Consider the following 19,710-nt stretch of genomic DNA (forward strand, 5'->3'; position numbering starts at 1 on the left):
ACTCTACAGGGGCCATCCCTGCTCTGTCAGCACTGTGGACTGTCTGTGCCAGGGGTCAGTCCCGGGAGAAACCAAGAGTCACAGCTGAACAGAGAGAGTGAGCATAGTGGTTAAAGCCTGTGCTCTGCTGGAATTCAAGCCATGCCAGGCTCCCGTCCTCACTCTGATGCTCATCTTGGGCAGGTATTTAGCTGCTAAGCCTTAGTTCCTCAACCCTCAAACAGAAATAATGTCAGCCCCTCAGAGTTGTTATAAGCATTAAATAAGGTATTTAAATCATTTGTCCTATGGCCTAGCAGAGTGGTTCTCAATGGGGGCAATTCTGTTTCCCAGGGGTCACTTGACAGTGTCCAGAGATATTTGGGGTTGTTACAAATGCGGGTGGCAGCTACTGGTATCTAGTGGGATCAAAAATGCTGCCAAACATCCTAGAATGCACAGGACAGCCCCCACAGCAAAAGTTAATCTGGCCCAAATTGTCAATAGTGCCGAGATTTAGAAACAATGGCTGAGCACATAATAAGCACTCGATACATATGAGTCATCAAATTATCTTTACTGTTATAACAGTAACCAATAAAGTTGTCATTTCTTTCCCTCAAGGATAACCAGGAACATAAATTAAAATGATGAGAGACAAAATATATTACTTACTCTACTTCTCGTAATGCTGGGTAAGAGATCTGTCATTCTGGAGACAGGAAGAACTTGGCCTTTGGATGATTCTGGGGAACCCAGTAACTTTGTGAAATAAATAACATAGCAGAGCACCAGCACTGCAGTAAAGAAAAGCTGAAAAAAGAAAATAATGGGTTTAAATTACATGGCTTTAATGCAGGCATAATTAAGATACGCCTATAAATTTCACCTCAAAGGCCAGTCAAGAAATAAAACTGTCTTAATTAACTGTACTTTCTGTTGAGCAACGCCTCAACCTCTGCAAAACAGCACTATTCACTAAGACCAGCTTAACTGCAGCATCTCTGGGGAAGGAGTCACAACATTTCACCTGACTGGGAGAAACAGGAGTCCTTCCAGGCAGACAGGCAGACAGACGGGCATCCTAGTGCCACCACCACAGCAATGTCAGATACGTTCTCAGAAGATTGTATTTGGCCAAAGGGACGGCTCTCCTGCCTAGGGGGCACACTGCAAGGATCCCTGTGTCCCAGCTTAGGGATCTGGCCATCACCTAGGGCTGGGGATTTGCCATGAACCCTGGAAACCTGTGGCATTATGATTTCAAAGCAGAACTAAACTTCTGGCTCTCCTCTCTGCTGGGTGCTCAGGCAGGGCAAGAGCTACTATGGGATGGGGAAGGAAGGGGTGATAAGAGCCCCACCCTCGCCCTCTTCCCACTGGGACAGACTGATGGCTTCAGGCCAGGAGCAGCAGCCTGGGGTTTTGTTTGCAGGCTGGGAGGAGTATCCAAAGAGCCCCCTCTCATAAGCTCCCTTCCCTCCTTCCCCCTAAGAACAGCAGTGCACACTAGCTCAAGAAGGAGTGGGACCTCCAGGCCCCACTTTCAGTATGGAAACACCAAGGCTGCTCCTGTGGTAAAGGCACAGAGCAAGGACTAAGAGGAGTCTGAGTGTAGAGGTGTAAGCTCCTCTGCTCTCCAAGCCTCTCCATGCCTGCACCCACCCTCCTCCTCTTTCATGCCTCAAGCCCTTTAAGACACAAACAGCACTGCGGTGCCATACCACCAGATGCCAACATCCTCTGCAATAAGCACCCTCTTCCAGCTCCCTTCCCTGCCTCTTTCCATCTTCCTGCTGACCAGAGCCTGGGGAATAGAAACAATCTCTTTACACAGAGTATCCTAACTACATGATCCCCCCCACCAAATCTTTTTTTTTTTTTTTTTTTTTTTTTTTTTTTTTTTTTTTTGGTTTTTTTAGGGCTGTGCCTGCAGCATATGGAAGTTCCCAGGCCGGGGGTTGAGTCAGAGCTGTAGCTGCCAGCCTACACCACAGCCACAGCAATGCCAGATCTAAGCCATGTCTATGACCTACACCACAGCTCACGGCAACGCTGGATTTTAACCCACTGAGCAAGGCCTGGGATCAAAGCTGCATCCTTATGGATACTAGTTGAGTTCTTAATCTGCTGAGCCAGTATGGGACCCCGACTCCCTCCTTTCTTAATTGAGGAAAAATTTATATAACACTGACTTTTTAATCATTTTAAAGCATATAATGCAGTGGCTTTTGGTACATTTACAACGTTGTACAACCACCACCACTATCTAATTCCAGAACATTTTTCATCACTCCGAAAGGAAATTCTGGACACACTAAGCAGCCGTTCTTTATCCCCCCATCCCCTGGCAACCACTAATCTGCTTTCTGCCTCCATGGACTTGCCTATTTTGGACATTACATATTACTGGAATCATATAATAGGTGGCTGTTTGTGTCTGGCTTCTTTCACTTAGTACAATGTTTTCAAGGTTCATGCATGTTGTAGCATGTATCAGTATTTCGTCTTTATGGCTTAATAATATTCTATTGTATAGATATACCACATTTTGTTTATCCATTCATCAATTGGTGAATATCTGGGTTGTTTCCCCCTTTTGACTCTTGTGACTAGTGTTACTATGAAAACTCATGTTTTTGTTTGAAATTCAATTTTTGTTTGAAAACCAGCCTTCCACTCTTTTGAGTGTGTACCTAGGAGTGGAATTACTGGATCATACGGCGATTCTACATTTAACTTTTTGAGGAACTGCCAAATTGTTTTGCATTGTAGCTGCACCATATCATATTCCTACCAGCAATGTAAGAGTGTGCCAATTTCTCCATTTCTTCACCAACACTTGTTATTTTCTATCTTATTAATAATTACCATCCTAATGGGTGTAAAGTGGTATCTCATTACGGATTTGATTTACATTTGCCTAATGACTAATGATGTTGAGCATCTTTTCATGTACTTATTGGACATTTACTTGTGTATTTTCTTTGGAGAAATGGCTATTCAAGTCTTTGACCCACTCTTTGGATGGTTTGTCTCTTCACTGTTGTGAGAGTTCTTTATACATTCTAGAATGACTCTTTTATTTGCACTATGATGCCTTAGGGTGAAGGGGCACTAGAGGTGGGTTGGACAAAAGGAATTCCAGGGCCGTAGGCGGGGCTCACTGCTGATATAAGGTGCTGTTGGCTCTTAGATGTGTCCCCACAGATACTGACAGAGACTGTACCAGAGAAGACCTCTCAGAAGCCTTATGATAAGGATGCAAATAAACTCAGAACTGGCCTAGCTTACATATGATTTATGATGTATTCTGGGTGGGAGCTATGACAATCAGAAAGTCATATGTAAGTACCTTTTCCAAGAAGAATCAACCAATAACTATGCACATTCATGGCCCTCCTAGCCTATTAGGGAGAGTGCATCAAAAACAATGATGAGGAGTTCCCGTCGTGGCGCAGTGGTTAACGAATCCGACTAGGAACCATGAGGTTGCGGGTTCTTCGGTCCCTGCCCTTGCTCAGTGGGTTAACGATCCGGCGTTGCCATAAGCTGTGGTGTAGGTTGCAGATGCAGCTCGGATCCCGCGTTGCTGTGGCTCTGGCTTAGGCCGGTGGCTATAGCTCCGATTAGACCCTAGCCTGGGAACCTCCATATGCCGCGGGAGCGGCCCAAGAAATAGCTATAAAGACAAAAAAAAAAAAAAAAAGTTAAACAAACAAGCAAAAACAATGATGAGGAGTTCCCGTTGTGGCTCATTGGAAACGAATCTGACTAGCATTCATGAGGACGCAGGTTTGATCCTTGGCCTTGCTCAGTGGGTTAAGGATCTGGCGTTACTGTAAGCTGTGGTGTAGGTCACAGATGGTGCTCAGATCTTGTGTGGCTGTGGCTGTGGCTGTGGGTAGGCTGGCAGTTACAGCTCCAATTTGACTCCTAGCCTGGGAACCTCCACATGATGAATGCTGAGAACTGTAGTTCTAGATCTAATAAAATGTGGCAGGAGCTCCCTGGTGGCTCAGCCAGTTAAGCAGCCAGCATTGTCATTGCTGTGGTACAGGTTCCTTCTGGCCCAGGAACTTCTTTTTTTTTTTTTTTTTTTTTTTTTTTTTTGTATTTTTGTCTTTTTTTGTTGTTGTTGTTGTTGCTCCCGCGGCATATGGAGGTTCCCAGGCTAGGGGTTGAATCGGAGCTGTAGCCACCGGCCTACACCAGAGCCACAGCAACGCGGGATCCGAGCTGCATCTGCAACCTACACCACAGCTCACGGCAACGCCGGATCGTTAACCCACTGAGCAAGGGCAGGGACCAAACCCGCAACCTCATGGTTCCTAGTCGGATTCGTTAACCACTGCGCCACGACGGGAACTCCCCTGGCCCAGGAACTTCTGTGTGCTAGGGGCACAGCCAAAAAAAAAAAGTGGCAAAAATAATCACACATAACTTATATAAGATATGCAATTGTTGCAAGCTACTTTTTAGGAAGAAATTATCATTTTCAAAATGGTTTAATGAAATATTTCTTTTCCCAAAATTCTGACCCTAAAAAAACAAAAATATGCCTAAGAAAAAGCTTAAGGTTAACTCTTATCATGTCCTTAAAATACGAAGTGGCTACTTTTGGGAAGCAATTCTCATTTTTAATATCTAAATCTTGCTCTTCTGTGTCTCACAGAAATATTTGCAATTTTTACCTAGGAAATGGGAAACAATTTTACATAAATCATTATTAAAAATTCTAACGTGTCTTAAAATACATTAAGAAAAATTACAAACTACTTTGTGCTATAAGATGGTCTGATAACTATCTGATTTTAGGTTTCATTTTTTAAAATTAGCACTTGTACTCTTGTTATGTTTTTAATAGAATCAGAAATATGAAGTAGGAGTTCCCGTCGTGGCGCAGTGGTTAACGAATCCGACTAGGAACCATGAGGTTGCGGGTTCAGTCCCTGCCCTTGCTCAGTGGGTTAACGATCCGGCGTTGCCGTGAGCTGTGGTATAGGTTGCAGACGCGGCTCGGATCCCGCGTTGCTGTGGCTCTGGCGTAGGCCGGTGGCTACAGCTCCGATTGGACCCCTAGCCTGGGAACCTCCATATGCCGCAGGAGCGGCCCAAGAAATAGCAACAACAACAACAACAAAAGACAAAAGACAAAAAAAAAAAAAAAAAAAAAAAAAAGAAATATGAAGTAGAACTAGAAAATGATGAGATGGAATTGAAGCCAAAACTGCTAAAACTGAAAATATACCTCCTATGACTTGATTCACGCCCTCTGAATTATGGGAGATTACAGTGTAAGTTTAAAGCAGGCTTGGCAGAGCTTCCTGTTATTCTGAAAACAACTGATTGAAACCCAGGGAAAATAACACATAGGCAATTTGATTCCCACCCCAGCCCCTTACTGCTTTTTCCCTCCTCCAAAAGACTGTCAGACAAAGATTAGTTTGATATGGGCTTGCCCATAGAATGTTTAAGGGAGTCTTTATGTTTGACAACGAAGCCAGGATGTGGCCCTCACCAGGTCCCCAGAGACAGGTCACCAGGTCCCCAGTGGTCTCAGTGTATCAGCAGAATAGACATGGCAGCCAGAGATGAAGCAGTGCCAAGACCATTTTTCTACAGCTTCCAGGCTTCTCCACATGCATGAATAGCGCAGGTGTAAATGGCATAATAACAGGAACAAGAAGTAAAAAACAGACAAAGAGGAGTTCCCGTCGTGGCGCAGTGGTTAACGAATCCGACTAGGAACCATGAGGTTGCGGGTTTGGTCCCTGCCCTTGCTCAGTGGGTTAACGATCCGGCGTTGCCGTGAGCTGTGGTGTAGGTTGCAGATGCAGCTCGGATCCCGCGTTGCTGTGGCTCTGGCGTAGGCCGGTGGCTACAGCTCAGATTCGACCCCTAGCCTGGGAACCTCCATATGCCGCAGGAGCGGCCCAAGAAATAGCAACAACAACAACAATGACAACAACAACAACAAAAAAAAAGACAAAAGACAAAAACAAAACAAAACAAAACAAAAAAAACCAAAAAAAAACAGACAAAGAAACACAGATTACACAAAAGTTAAAAGCCATAACTCTTACCTGGGCCAAAGAGAAAATATACAGTCCCCAGTGAGGCAACCACAGCACGAGAAGAGCTGTCAGGATGCTCTTGAGGATTACTGACAGGCTCTCAGCAATCACCTGTAAACCCAAGGTAAAAGGTGTACTTTAAAAACATTATTAGGGAGCTCCTGCTATGGCTCAGCGGAAACAAATCTGACTAGCATTCATGAGGACACAGGTTCCATCCCTGGCCTTGCTCAGTGGGTTAAGGATCCGGTATTGCCATGAGCTGTGGTGTAGGCAGCAGCTACAGCTCTGATTTGACCCCTAGCCTGAGAACCTCTGTATGCTGCAGGTGTGGCCCTAAAAATAAATAAATAAAGACTTGTCTAGAGTTAAAAAAAAAATTATTAGGAGTTGGAGTTCCCGTCGTGGCGCAGTGGTTAACGAATCCGACTAGGAACCATGAGGTTGCGGGTTCGGTCCCTGCCCTTGCTCAGTGGGTTAACGATCCGGCGTTGCCGTGAGCTGTGGTGTAGGTTGCAGACGCGGCTCGGATCCCGCGTTGCTGTGGCTCTGGCGTAGGCCGGTGGCTACAGCTCCGATTGGACCCCTAGCCTGGGAACCTCCATATGCCGCGGGAGCGGCCCAAGAAATAGCAACAACAACAACAACAAAAAAGACAAAAAGACCAAAAAAAAAATTATTAGGAGTTCCCGTCGTGGCTCAGCAGAAACAAATCTGACTCGTATCCATGAGGACCCAGGTTCAATCCCTGGCCTCACTCAATGGGTTAAGGATCCGGCATTGCTGTGAGCTGTGGTGTAGGATAAAGACATGGCTTGGATCTGGTGTTGCCGTGAGCTGTGGTGTAGGTCACAGATGTGACTTGGATCCCCACTTGATGTGGCTGTGGTGCAGGCTAGCAGCTGTAGCTCTGATTCAACCCCTAGCCCGGGAACCTCCATATGCTGCAGGTACGGCCATAAAAAGACAAAAAAAAAAAAAAAAAAGGTGAAAAGTTAATATAGAGTTCCCTTATGGTGCAGCTTGGGCTGCTGCAGAGTTTGATCCCTGGCTTGGGAACTTCCACATGCCATGAGCATAGCCAAAAAAAAAGTATAATTAAAGAGTTAATTGAGACTTCTGATTCAAGAATGGAGTCTTGGGAGTTCCCATCGTGGCTCAGCGGTAATGAACCTGACTAGTACGCACAAAGATGAGGATTTGATTCCTGGGCTCACTCAGTGTGTTAAAGATCCGCCTTTTTTGTGAGCTGTGGTGTAGGCTTGTGGCAGCTGTAACTCCAATTTGACTCCTAGCCTAGGAACTTCAATATGCTGCAGATTTGGCCCTAAAAAGCCAAAAAAAAAAGAATGGCGTCTTACTGTATTACTAGGTTGAGTTACCATATTGAAAGGATCAAGAGATCTTAAGCTTTGCTTTATTTGTAATTAAATTTATTAGATTTTCTAGGATTATTTAGTATTCAGGAATTATTTTTAATTTTTTTTAATTTATTTATTTTTTGGCCATACCCTTGGCATGTGGAGGTTCTCAGGCCAGGGATAAAACCCGTCACCAGAGCAGCAACCCATACCATTGCAGTGACACCAGATCCTTAAACTGTTGGAGACACAAGATAACTCTATAGTATTCAGGAATGGTTTTTGTTAATTCAGGCACCAAAAATACTTGTTTTTTTTTTTTTTTTTTCCTAGGGCCACACCCGCAGCATATGGAAGTTCCAAGGCTAGGGGTCTAATCGGAGCTGTAGCTGCCGGCCTAAGCCACAGCCACTGCAACGTAGGATCTGAGCTGCATCTTCGACCTACACTACAGCTCATGGCAACGCCGGATCCTTGACCCACTGAGCGAGGCCAGGGATCGAACCCGCAACCTGACGGTTCCTAGTCAGATTCGTTAACCACTGAGTCACGACAGGAACTCCCATCAAAAATACTTTTAAAGGAAATGAGTTACATTACATTTACATATGTACATGTAGTTTAAAAGATTTGAAGATGGTTCATTAACTTAGTAAATAGTACCAAGTATTATCCAAAGGCCTCTTACAACTGATGCCTTGGGTTTACCAGATATATAATAAGAAAAATGAAATGTGAAACCTAAAATTTAATAACTAATAAGAGAATAAGGATGTATAACTTTCATATATTGGAAATTAAAATGTAAAGGCAAAAACAAAGATGAAAAGTTAGTATTAGTATACAACTAAATAGAAGCACTAGAAAAATCTGAAAAACATTTATAGTCCTCCTATATTCTTATTTAAACTAATAACCTCCCTAAGCTACCTGGAGGCTCAGTGGGTTAAGGGTCCAGCGTTATCACTGCTGTGGCTTCATCACTGCTGTGGCACAGGTTTGATCCTTGGCCCGGGAACTTCCATATGCCACAGATGTGGCCAAAAGGGAAAAAACCCAAAAAAACTAATAACTTCCCTATGAGCAAACCCATTCTTCACTAATAGTATAATAGAGGTAAACTTCAACCAAGTTCATCTGACAAATTCCAAGTTAATAAACTGAACAGATCATGTTACCTTTTTCCAAGTATCCTTTCAGATACAAATCTGAAAAGACCATTGTCTCCCACAAAAGCATTTTTTTAAAAAAACTCTTTCTGGGAGTTCCTGTTTTGGCGCAGCAGAAACATATCCAAATCCGACTAGTAGCCATGAGGATGAGGGTTCGATCCCTGGCCTTGCTCAGTGGGTTAAGGATCTGGCGTTGCTGTGAGCTGTGGTGTAGGTCGTAGACATGGCTCAGATTCTGAGTTGCTGTGGCTGTGGTATAGGCTGGCAGCTGTAGCACCGATTCAACCCCTAGTCTGGGAATTTCCATGTGCTGCAGGTGTGGCCCTAAAAAGCAAAAATAAATAAACAAACAAAACAAAAAACAAAACCATACTCTTTCTCTTAGTCTTTGTGTTTCTCATTCACAGCAGAAGGCATACTGACCTTGAGCCTGACAAACATATGTGCTTGTGCCAAGACCCAGAGGGGCTCTCCCAGAAGTTCCACCACTGCTGAGAGACCAAACGCCGCCACTCCAGTTCCATAATGGGGGACAACATTAGGATCAGGCACTTCGAGCAACTGCAACCAGACCCAGCCCAGGAACAAGGACCAAAACACACCCAAAGGGACTCTAGAAAAGGGAAAAAAAATGTTTCATAATATGCTAAATATAAAAATTAAAATAAATATATATTAAAATAGTAACACTGGACAGAAAAGAAATACAGTCATAATAAAAATAGCTGCCACTTATTAAAGCACTTTCCACATGCCAGGCACTATGATTCACCCCCTTTATTTCACTGACTCCTCTCAATGATCCTTTGTCATTATCCCCATTTAAAAGACAAGGAGTTCCCGTTGTGGTGCAGTGGATATGAATCCAACCAGGAACCATGAGGTTGCAGGTTTGATCCCTGGCCTTGCTCAGTGGGTTAAGGATCCGGCGTTGCTGTGAGCTGTGGGGTAGGTTGCAGACACGGCTCAGATCCTGCATTGCTGTGGCTGTGGTGTAGGCCGGCAGCTAAGGCTTTGATTGGACTCCTAGCCTGGGAACTTCCATATGCTGTGGGCACAGCCCTAAAAAACAAACAAACAAAAAAACCCAAATAAATAAATTAATTAAATCAAATTAAATGATTTTTAAAAAGATGAGGAAACTAAGGCTAACAGCCATCGGGCAATTTGGCCAAGGTCATGCTGGTCAAGGGTGGAAACAGGACCCGATCCCGATCTACCTCCAAAGCTGCACCCCTATCCATTGCGTGACTCTGACTCGTGAGTAAAACTCCCAGAGAATGCCTGCTATTTGCACTCAGAATGACTGAAGGACAGTTTACAGGTGGTTCTTATACCTCAAATAACCGACTGTCCAGTGCACAGTATCCCTTTGTGTGTGACCAGAAAGCCCTTAAGCATGACTGGGAGGTTAACAGTCATTTTTCTAATAAAATAACACCTACCAGCCCTTAGGACAGTCATTTCCACGAGGTAATAAGGAGTTATGCAAGGGCAGGACTGGGAAACCATTTTAACTAGCAGCCCTCCTGGCAGGGATATAAGTGCAGAAAAGCTATTACAATTTTTAGCTGAGGTACTTGGTCTTCAAGAATATTCTAAAAGGCTCAGAAATGAAATCAATATAACAAAATTGAAGAACGATATAAAGAAAACCTTTAAAGGCTTTCAAAAATAATAAGTAGCTGCTAAAAGCACAGAAAACACCATAAGCACAAAAAGATTAGGACCAAAAAAGATGGTACAGGCCCAGTGGGGATGAAAACAGTAGAAACAACCTCCAAAGAGGGTGGAAATGGGGCTAGAAATTGGGCACAGAAACCCTTACCCGGAGCCTTCTCTCGGCCCTTGGCCACCCAGAGAGAAAACAGCCAAGAAGCTCCTTTATACACACACTCTCCCCTTCCTTCCAAGGGCTCAGAAGCTCACTTGCAAAACCCAAGCTGGAGACTATTCAGCTTTAGGCAAGCACTGCTATTTAACTTATCACCCTTATGACACCTGCCTCCGTGCAACTGTCTCTGGCCAAAGCACAACTCACGTTAACCACAAGAGATTGAGGGTCTGGCTCCAGTGCCGCTGGGTACCTCCACTCAGACATGCTCTGCGGAAAGCCTCTCTGGCCAGGAAGATGGTGGTCGAGTAAAGCAGTGTTAGCCTGCGAAGGAGAAGCAGAAATCACTACATCTAGTTTTTTCACAGAAACAACTTCTGGGATTTTGCCAGCAACCGGGAGGAGAAAAAGTCTTGGTCACAAATCACTGATGGTGATGGGGTGGGAGGGGATGGTTTCCTACAGGTGTCCCCTCCCCAACTAACATGATCCACACAATAAGAGTCAGGAATCAAACAAAAGAGTGTGTGCCCACAGAGTTATGCGTAGGACAGAAACTGCCATGGTGACAGCAGCTCCCCCCGCCCCCGCTCCCTGCTCAAGTCTGCAGCCTGTGTGGCCACAGGCAGAGGTGTGGCTCTAATACCAAGGAGGAAAAAGGACAAGATATGACCCCACACAGCAAGGGGGCCTCTTGGGAACCCTGAGAGTGGTTACCCAAAGGCCCCCGTGGAAGAAGCTGAGGCTCTGCTGTGTGGAGAATCTCAGTACAGGCAATGAGGCTGCAGGAACCCAGGTGGGCAAGGCTTGCTTGCGTTCCTGCTAGGTGGGCAGCACCCGGGTGGGCCCTCCTGAACCTTGGCAAAGAGTAGCTAGTTTCCCCTCCTCAGCAGGCAGTGGCCTAGAGGAAGCCAGAATGAGGATGGCCCAGGGCTAAGGTATCTGAGCTTGTCCAAGGACCATCCTGGCACCCAGTGCTTCTCTTCAAATGAGGAGATGATCATACCTTAAGCAGGTAATCAGGCCAGATAAGGGCTGTCAATGCAGGCATCTGCCCACCTGGGGGAGGCCAGCTAGAGAGAGGCCCAAACTGCTTTAAAGTCTGAGTGTCTAAAAGGACTTGGCCCTCTTCCTTCCTGCTTTTATAACAGTATTTCTTTACATGTAATCCCTACATCAAAATTACCTTGAAAAACTAGTCAAAAATTACCTTGAAAAACTGTAGATCCCTAGGCACCTCCTCAGCCCTACTCAGGGCAAAGCTCACCAGATGATTTCTTTGTCTATCAAAGTTGGAGAATCTGCACTAAGCTCCAAGAAAAGAGCCAAGAGCATACGCTCAGTAAATATTAGATGTGAAATGCTGTTGGGAACATACTGTCTTGTTTACCAGGACAGGAAGACACACCTGAGAGGCTGAGCTATACTGAGCTCTCACATCACTTCATATACTTTTGTGTCATTTGTGAAGACAGAATATGTGTGGGTGTCCCTGAACAGAGAGAAGGAGAGTAAAAGAAACAAACTGAGTCTAAAAAACAAAGCAAGTCAGCTTTCTAAAAGCCTCCAAGGAACTCACGAAAAGGACTCAAGCCCTCACCCCACTAACACTTTCCAATTATAATATTCACCCAGGAGAGAGGGAAGGGGGCTGTTCCAGCCCTGCAATTATGAAGCACATCCTCACGATCTGCAGAATTCCTGCCTCCTCTGTTGTCAGCAGGACAAGAACACAGGATTATACCTGAGAGTTGGTGTTTGCAGTGAATTACTCCCACTCCTCTCCTGGGTTCTAAGAGCAGGCACACCAGAACGGCTGGTAGAGAAATGTGCACTTGGGGGTCACTAATGGAAAACACTCCATGGGTCCATTAAATGCAGCATCGCCTGCTCATCCCCCCATCCCAGCACGCTCCTCTTCAGCCCACTGCTGAAACACTCTGCTTCTGGTAAAGGTCTGTGCTTCTAAAATCTGAGGGTGACAGAGAGGTACAGAGTTTGAAGAAAACACAACTGGGGATGTGAGTTGCAGACAATGCCAGGGTACACCCCTTCTTACCTGACATTCACTACGCCAACGATTTCCTTGGATAGGAAGCGAAGAATAAATGCATTCAAGACAAAGGTGATCACTCGAAACAACACCTACAGAAAAAGAAGACAAATACATAAGGATAAACTATTTTGGGAAGGTTTACTTTGTTGAAAAGAACACAAGGTGGCTGCTCTTCTTTTTTTTTTTTTTTTTTTTTTCTCTTTTCTGTCCTTTTAGGGCCACACTCGTGGCACATGGAGGTTCCCAGGCTAGGGGTCTAATCCGAGCTGTTGCCGCTGGCCTACGCTGCAGCAACGCCAGATTTGAGCCACATCTGCGACCTACACCACAGCTCATGGCAACATTGGAAACTCATGGTAACATTGGATCCTTAACCCACTGAGCAAGGCCAGGGATCGAACCCACAAACTCATGGTTCCTAGTTGGATTCGTTTCCACTGCACCATGACGGGAACTCTGATTGTTCTTCTTAATGTAACGACATACAGCAGCTTTGCCAGAGAGATTCTCTCTAAATGCTCAACCTGACAGCACTGGTTCCTTACAGTCTTTTGGCACTCTTGAGCAATACTCAAAGAACCCAAGAAGGCACTTAGAGATTTCCCTAATTTACTGATGAGAAGACGGGGCCCCAGCAGATTCACTGAATTTCTTTGGTGCAAAGGCAGACACACCAGGAGTCAAAAAGGGAATTCTAGTTAGGGCCGGACACTGGCCCTCCCTCCAGCCTGTTTAGAAATAGTACACACTTGACAAGTGGGAACGTGAGGAATAGAACAGACTTACCAGGAATCACAAGGTCTAAATATCTAAGGATCCAACAATGACATTTAATCTCTTTGAACTTTGGTTTTCTCAATTAGAAAACAGAAAAGGGGAGTTCCCGTCGTGGCGCAGTGGTTAACGAATCCGACTAGGAACCATGAGGTTGACGGTTCGATCCCTGGCCTTGCTCAGTGGGTTAAGGATCCAGCGTTGCCGTGAGCTGTGGTGTAGGTTGCAGACACGGCTCGGATCCCGAATTGCTGTGGCTCTGGTGTAGGCCGGTGGCTACAGCTCAGATTAGACCCCTAGCCTGGGAACCTCCACATGCCTCGCAGGAGCATCCCTAGAAAAGGCAAAAAGACAAAAAAAAAAAAAAAGAAAACAGAAAAGGCAGTGTTTATTTACTGAATATCTGCCACTTTCCAGAGAGGAGCTGAAACACCTTTTAAACAACAACTCCAATAATATAATATAAACTAGGGAGGAAAGGAAGACAGCAATCCAGCTATCCAAATAGCTATCCAACTAACGTCATTTGAAAAGGATGTATCCTGAGACTTTCAAGCCTGTTGATTCAAGAAAACCACCTGAGGAGAGTTCCCATTGTGGCTCATCGGAAACAAATCTGACTAGTATCCATGAGGACATAGGTTCGATCCCTGGCCTTAATTGGTGGGTTAAGGATCCGGAGTTGCCATGAGCTGTGATGTAGGTTGAAGACATGGCTCGGATCCCGTGTTGCTGTGGCTCTGGCATAGGCCGGTGGCTACACCTCTGATTTGACCCCTAGCCTGGGAACCTCCATATGCCTCGGGTTTAGGCCTTAAGAAAAAGAAAAAGAAAAGAAAGAAAACCACCCAAGCAAAGAAGTCTTCCCATGAGACAGACAAAAACAGGTTGCAATTAAATGAGGTTGCCAAATGGGGATAATGGCTGGGGAGCAACAAACCTCACTCACTAAATAACTCCCCCTCTGCAATCTGGCATCACCACAGCTGTAAATCACGGGCACTTCAGAGCAAATAACAAATCACTTCTGTGTCAAGCACTCTCAGAGTTGCACGTGAACAGCTGCCATCTGGAAGGTTCAATCAAAGGAGGCCAATCTCCAGAGAAAGGATGACCAAAAGGAGAGACTGAAGCCAGCACTGACCCTGAAGCGTCACAGAGCAGAAAGGTCTCCAAAGCCAAGGTATCACAATGTTAACATTTACAAAGTCAAAGGCAACCTTTTGCAAGTCTGTGGCCTCTCCTTAGAAATGCGCAGGCACATGCATACACACCAAATTCTGTATTCAATGTTAGAGATCAGAAACCAACATGCAGCTCTTCATGGAAAAAACACTCAGCTGAGAGTCTCAACTCACAGTTTAGCTGAACCCATCATCTTCTAATTTTTGTAAGCTCAGTTTTAATCCCAGTTAAGTGAGGCTACCTATCTCAAAGTTAATAACAAGGATCAAACAACATTTTAGAAGTAAAAGCACTTTTGAAAAATGCATACAAATGAAAGGCATTAATACTTTCACTATGGCTGACTTAGAGTTAATAAGAATAAGAGAGAATAAGCTCTCAAATTCTTGCAGAACACAATGTAACTGCAAAACTATGAAAAGTATCTGCATTGTAATTTTCTTTTTTTTTTTATGGCTGCACCCGCAGCATATGGACATTCCCTAGGCCAAGGATTGAACCCCAGACACAGATGCAACCTACGCTGCAACTGCCACATGGCTTGGCAACATTGGATCCTTTAATCCACTGTGCTGGGCAGGGATTGAAACTTCGCCTCTAGATTCTTAACCCACTGCACCACAACAGGAACTCCTGCACTGTAATTTGAGAAAGCATACAAGACTGAATTAAAACACTTCAAGAGGAGTTCCTATTGTGGACGTAGCAGAAACGAATCTGAGTAGGAACCATGAGATGGCGGGTTCGATCCCTGGCCTCGCTCAGTGGGTTAAGGATCTGATGTTGCCCTGAGCAGTGGTATAGGTCACAGATGCGGCTCGGATCTGGCGTTGCTGTGGCTGTGGCACTGGCCGGCAGCTACAGCTCCAATTAGACCTCTAGCCTGAGAACCTCCACATGCCGTGAGTGTGGCCCTAAAAAAGACAAAAGACAAAACAACAACAACAAAACACTCCAAGAAATCTAAAGATTAGGCTATTTTTAAAAAACCACATACACATATTTATGTTAAATTTATTTTGGGGGGGGGGGTGCAGCCCTGTGGCATATGGAGTTCCTGGGCCAGGGATCTGATCTGAGCCACAGTTACCACCTATGCCTCAGGTGCAACAATGCCAGATCCTTAACTGACTTTGCTGGGCCAGGGACTGAACCTGCTTACCGGCACGGATCCTACTGTGCCACAGCGGGAACTCCAGATTTATGTTAACATTAAAGTTATTGTGGGAGTTCCCATCGTGTTGCAGAGGAAACGAATCCGACTAGGAACTACGAGGTTTCGGGTTCTATCCCGGGCCTTGCTCAGTGGGTTAAGGATCTGGCATTGCCGTGAGCTGTGGTGTAGGTCACAGACGCAGCTCGACTCAGATCCTGAGTTGCTGTGGCTGTGGTGAAGGCTGGCAGCAACAGCTCCAATTCGACCCCTAGCCTGGGAACCTCCATATGCCTCAGGAGCAGCTCTAGAAAAGGCAAAAAAAAAACAAAAAAAAGAAAGAAAAAAAAAAGCAACTGATAAATGCAGAGGAAGCAAGTGAGACTCAGTGCCAAGTGATTTCCCCACAAAGAAAGCAAATGACCCAGCATGACCTATGGGTAAGGCCACCTGCCTCCTAGTCTAGGGTGTTTTCTGCTGTGACTTATTTTTTTCTTATGAAGCCAATCTTAATAGTAAGGTATCATCAAAAGTTTAACAATCAACATTGTGAATAAAGCACTGAATTCAAACAATTATTTATGTCATGAAATAGAAAAAACCACAACTAGGTAACTTAAGGTTCACCTAATTTAAGGTTAGATGAATAGCTAATGTTAAGTACATATCTTGTGCAAGGAATTCTTTAACATGGCTTACATAGATTGTCTTATTTCATCCTTACAATGACCACTTAAAAAATTCCTACTACCATAATAAAAATAGGTAACATTTATTAAGTACTTATAATGTGCCAGGCACTTATGTATTTCATCTAATCTAATGACATTATGAGGTTGCATTACCGTTCTCATTTAAGATGAGGAATCTGATGATTGCAGAAGTCAAGAGATTTTCCCCAAGGGCAAGCATCTAATGACAAGGCCCAAACTTGAGTCCCAGTCTGCCTGGTTCTTTCTCCAAACCTCTATGTGAAATGCTGCCTAAGGGAGAGGATGGATTCAGGACCTTTGTGAAGAAAGGCTGAATGGCTCAAGAATGAGACAGAGGGGAGTTCCCATCGTGGCGCATTGGTTAACAAATCTGACTAGGAACCATGAGGTTGCGGGTTCGATCCCTGGCCTTGCTCAATGGCTTAAGGATCTGGCGTCGCCTGTGAGCTATGGTGTAGGTCGAAGATGTGGCTCGGATCCCGCGTTGCTGTGGCTCTGGCGTAGGCTGGCAGCTACAGCTCTGATTTGACCCCTAGCCTGGGAACCTCCATATGCCGTTGGGAGCGGCCCAAGAAATAGCAAAAAGACAAGAAAAAAAAAAAAAAAAAAAAAAAAAAAGAACGAGACAGAGAAATTGCACCTTAGTTTGATTCAGAATAACCTAGTTTTAGGGTTAAAAGAATTTCTATGATACCATTTGGACTACCTGGCATGTACCATATCTAACAGATGATGAAAATTAGGGCTGAGGGGAAGTGACTTGGCCAAGGTCACATTGCCAGAAGGAAGATGCAGCCAACATGTACTAAGTGCCTGAGCATACTACTGTGTCAAATGCAATTATCCAAATAACCCCAACCCAGCCTCACAGCAACTTTATGAGCTAGATAATATTATTACCCCCGTTTTCTGAGGGAGGAGCTGAGGCTTAGCAGGTGAAGTCGCTTGTTCTGGGCCATGCAACAATCACTGAGGCAGAACCAAGATTCCAATTCGGGCCTGTTTGAGCCGAGGTCCCTGTTCTTAGCTACATCATATTGTCTCTCAGAACTCAGTGGGATTCAGAGAGTTTGAAAAAGTGTTTCAGGGTAAGAGTGGGACATGGAGAAAATAAACCCATTGCCTTAAAAAGTATCAGATTCTAGAACACCCCTGCCACCTAATCTAACCCTCCCCCATTCCCATTATATGGGAAACATAATGCTCAAAAGTAAAGTGGCTTGTTTAGAGTCTCCCAGCCAGGATTCTGAACCCAGGCTCCCAGTTCTGGGCCCAGGTGTGCCCTCTCTGCAGTAGCGGCCACCGCCTCCCGCCGAACCCCTCTGTAGTAGCGGAGAGGTTGTCGGGGCTGAATCTGCCCCGGCGTGGGCTCTCAAGAGCCGGAGGGCCGCCTCCCTGAATCCCGGCTGCGGGAAGGGCTGGGGCCGGCCAGGCGGAGTACCTGCAGGAGCAGACCGGAGGAGGCCAGACGGGCCGCCTGGCCCAGGACCTCCCGGCTGCTCATATCCTCCGCGCTGGGGCTCAGTCACCAGGAAACGCCGCCGCCAGCGGGCTTGGTCGCTAGAAGATAGCGACACGGAGCAGCTCGCTCGCTGATTGGTGGTTTGGGTACAGCGGGGGCGGGACACGGGAAGTTTTGGCCCTTTAAGTGGGCGGGTTCCGAAGCGTCAGTGCAGTTGCGCCGTATCACCTCTGGTGCTTGCGCTAACCTGTGGTTTTTGTGCCTGTACCTCCCTGTGCCAAGATAAGTGAAATACTGTGACCATACTAAGAAATGCTGCTAAAATAGCCAAAGCCCCTTCCCTGAGGCTCCCAGCCCACCAAGAAAACACTAACTTCCCTGACTGTACCAAAGCAGCGAACTGTTCACTGGCATCCATAATGAGATTCTTGCTGGTTGGCCTTTGTTTATAAAATTGCACCCACAGCCCCCTGAATCAGACTAGACAGGATTATTGCAATTTTACAACGAAAGAACTGAGGATCATAAAGTAAATACAGCATTTTCGCATGTGTGGTTTTGTGTAATTCTTTCTGAAGTGCTGAAAATTGGGTCCTGTTGTCAGAGATGGATAAGGTGAGACTTGGAGATGTGACCTGTTCATATATACACACCTTGTACCTAGGTGGAGGAGAGCCCAGGCCCCTGATCCTAAATTTGCCTCTCTTGCCTGCATGCTACCAATTGTGATGACAAAGCAGAAGAATGATAGGAAAGTGCTTCAAAAAAAGCGCCCAACACAATCAGCTGTTGGTCTATGTTCCTATCATCTGCTCTGCAGTCCATAGGAAGTCCCATCTATCTCTTTTAGGCCTTGGGTGATTTGACCCCAACCTACCTTCTCAACCACCTTTCATGCTCTCACTGCCCTTTTACAACGCATTCTAGGCTCTAGCCATTTAGAGCCCTTATGGTTCCTCAAATAGACCCTAATTCGCCTTGCTCTGCTGCCATCTATACCCACCGTGCCTTCCCCTGAGGGCACTGTCTACACTCCCAGGCCCCAGTGTCCTGACTTTTGTGAGTACAGTAGCATCTGTTATGGATTGAATGTTTGTGTCCTCTCCAAATTCATATGTTGAAGCCCTATTTACCACCAATGTGTTAGTAATTGGAGGTGGGGCCTTTGGGAGATAATTAGGTTATAAGAGTGGAGCCTTAATGAATGGGATTAGTGACCTTGTAAGAAGCGATGAGAGAGATGAAATCTCTCCCTTCCATGTAAAGATACAACAAGAAGGCAGCTATCTGCAAACCAGGAAGAGGGCTCTCACCAAGACCCAAATCAGTCAGCACTTTATCTTGGACCTCCCAGCCTTCAGAACTGCAGGAAAAAAATTCCTGTTGTTTCAGCCTCCTAGTCTATGGTATTCTATTACAGCAGCCTAAGCAAACTAAGACAGCACCTGTAAAGCACTTTGTAACCCTTTATAGCCCTTGGCATAGTCTGCTTCGCAGTGAAGAGACTAAACTATGTTTCTGTCTAAACAGTCCATGAGCTCTAAGAAGGCAGGAATGAAACCCACTTGGCTTTGTCATCTGTAGCAGTGGCAGAGAAAGTTCCTAGGACTCCAGTAAATGCTTCCTGACCTGTTACTGCTGCTACTGCTGCTGCTGGAAACTGACTCTGGAGCTTAAGGCCTATGCACTCTCCCAGCCCCATCTTGCCAGATCAATCAAACTCTGTCTTATGGCGGAGGCTCAAAATGTAAGCTCTTGACTGTCAGGCAGACTTGGCCCTGAATCTTCATTCTGTTGCTCACTAACCAGGTGACCTCAATATGCTCAGCCATTAAATAGGGGATATTATCTGTCCTGTGACGGCAATTGTAAGGATTAAAGAAGACAAAAGTCTGCTCCTTCAGAAGCTTAAATCCTAATGGAAGAGAGACTGGGAAAAAAAAA

At 45.3% G+C, this 19,710-nt stretch overlaps 1 protein-coding gene across 7 annotated transcripts in view; it reads right to left on the minus strand.

The window, feature by feature from the left end:
- RFT1 (RFT1 homolog) overlaps window positions 1–17,860 on the minus strand; it is a 60,963-nt gene extending 43,103 nt beyond the window's left edge. For all 7 annotated transcript variants that reach the window (XR_002337566.1, XR_002337567.1, XR_002337565.1 and 4 more), the window contains exons 1-6: window positions 17,746–17,860; window positions 12,483–12,568; window positions 10,631–10,747; window positions 9,013–9,202; window positions 6,066–6,167; window positions 655–792 (exon numbers count right to left, since the gene is read on the minus strand). Coding sequence is in view for 1 of the 7 variants with exons in the window: in XM_021068956.1 (XP_020924615.1) it covers window positions 655–792; window positions 6,066–6,167; window positions 9,013–9,202; window positions 10,631–10,747; window positions 12,483–12,568; window positions 17,746–17,808 (696 nt within the window). In the remaining 6 variants the exon portion in view is untranslated. The remainder of the gene's footprint in view (window positions 1–654; window positions 793–6,065; window positions 6,168–9,012; window positions 9,203–10,630; window positions 10,748–12,482; window positions 12,569–17,745) is intronic.

This window comes from Sus scrofa, chromosome 13, assembly GCF_000003025.6.
Source record: "Sus scrofa isolate TJ Tabasco breed Duroc chromosome 13, Sscrofa11.1, whole genome shotgun sequence".
In the NCBI taxonomy this organism is placed as follows: Eukaryota; Metazoa; Chordata; class Mammalia; order Artiodactyla; family Suidae; genus Sus; species Sus scrofa.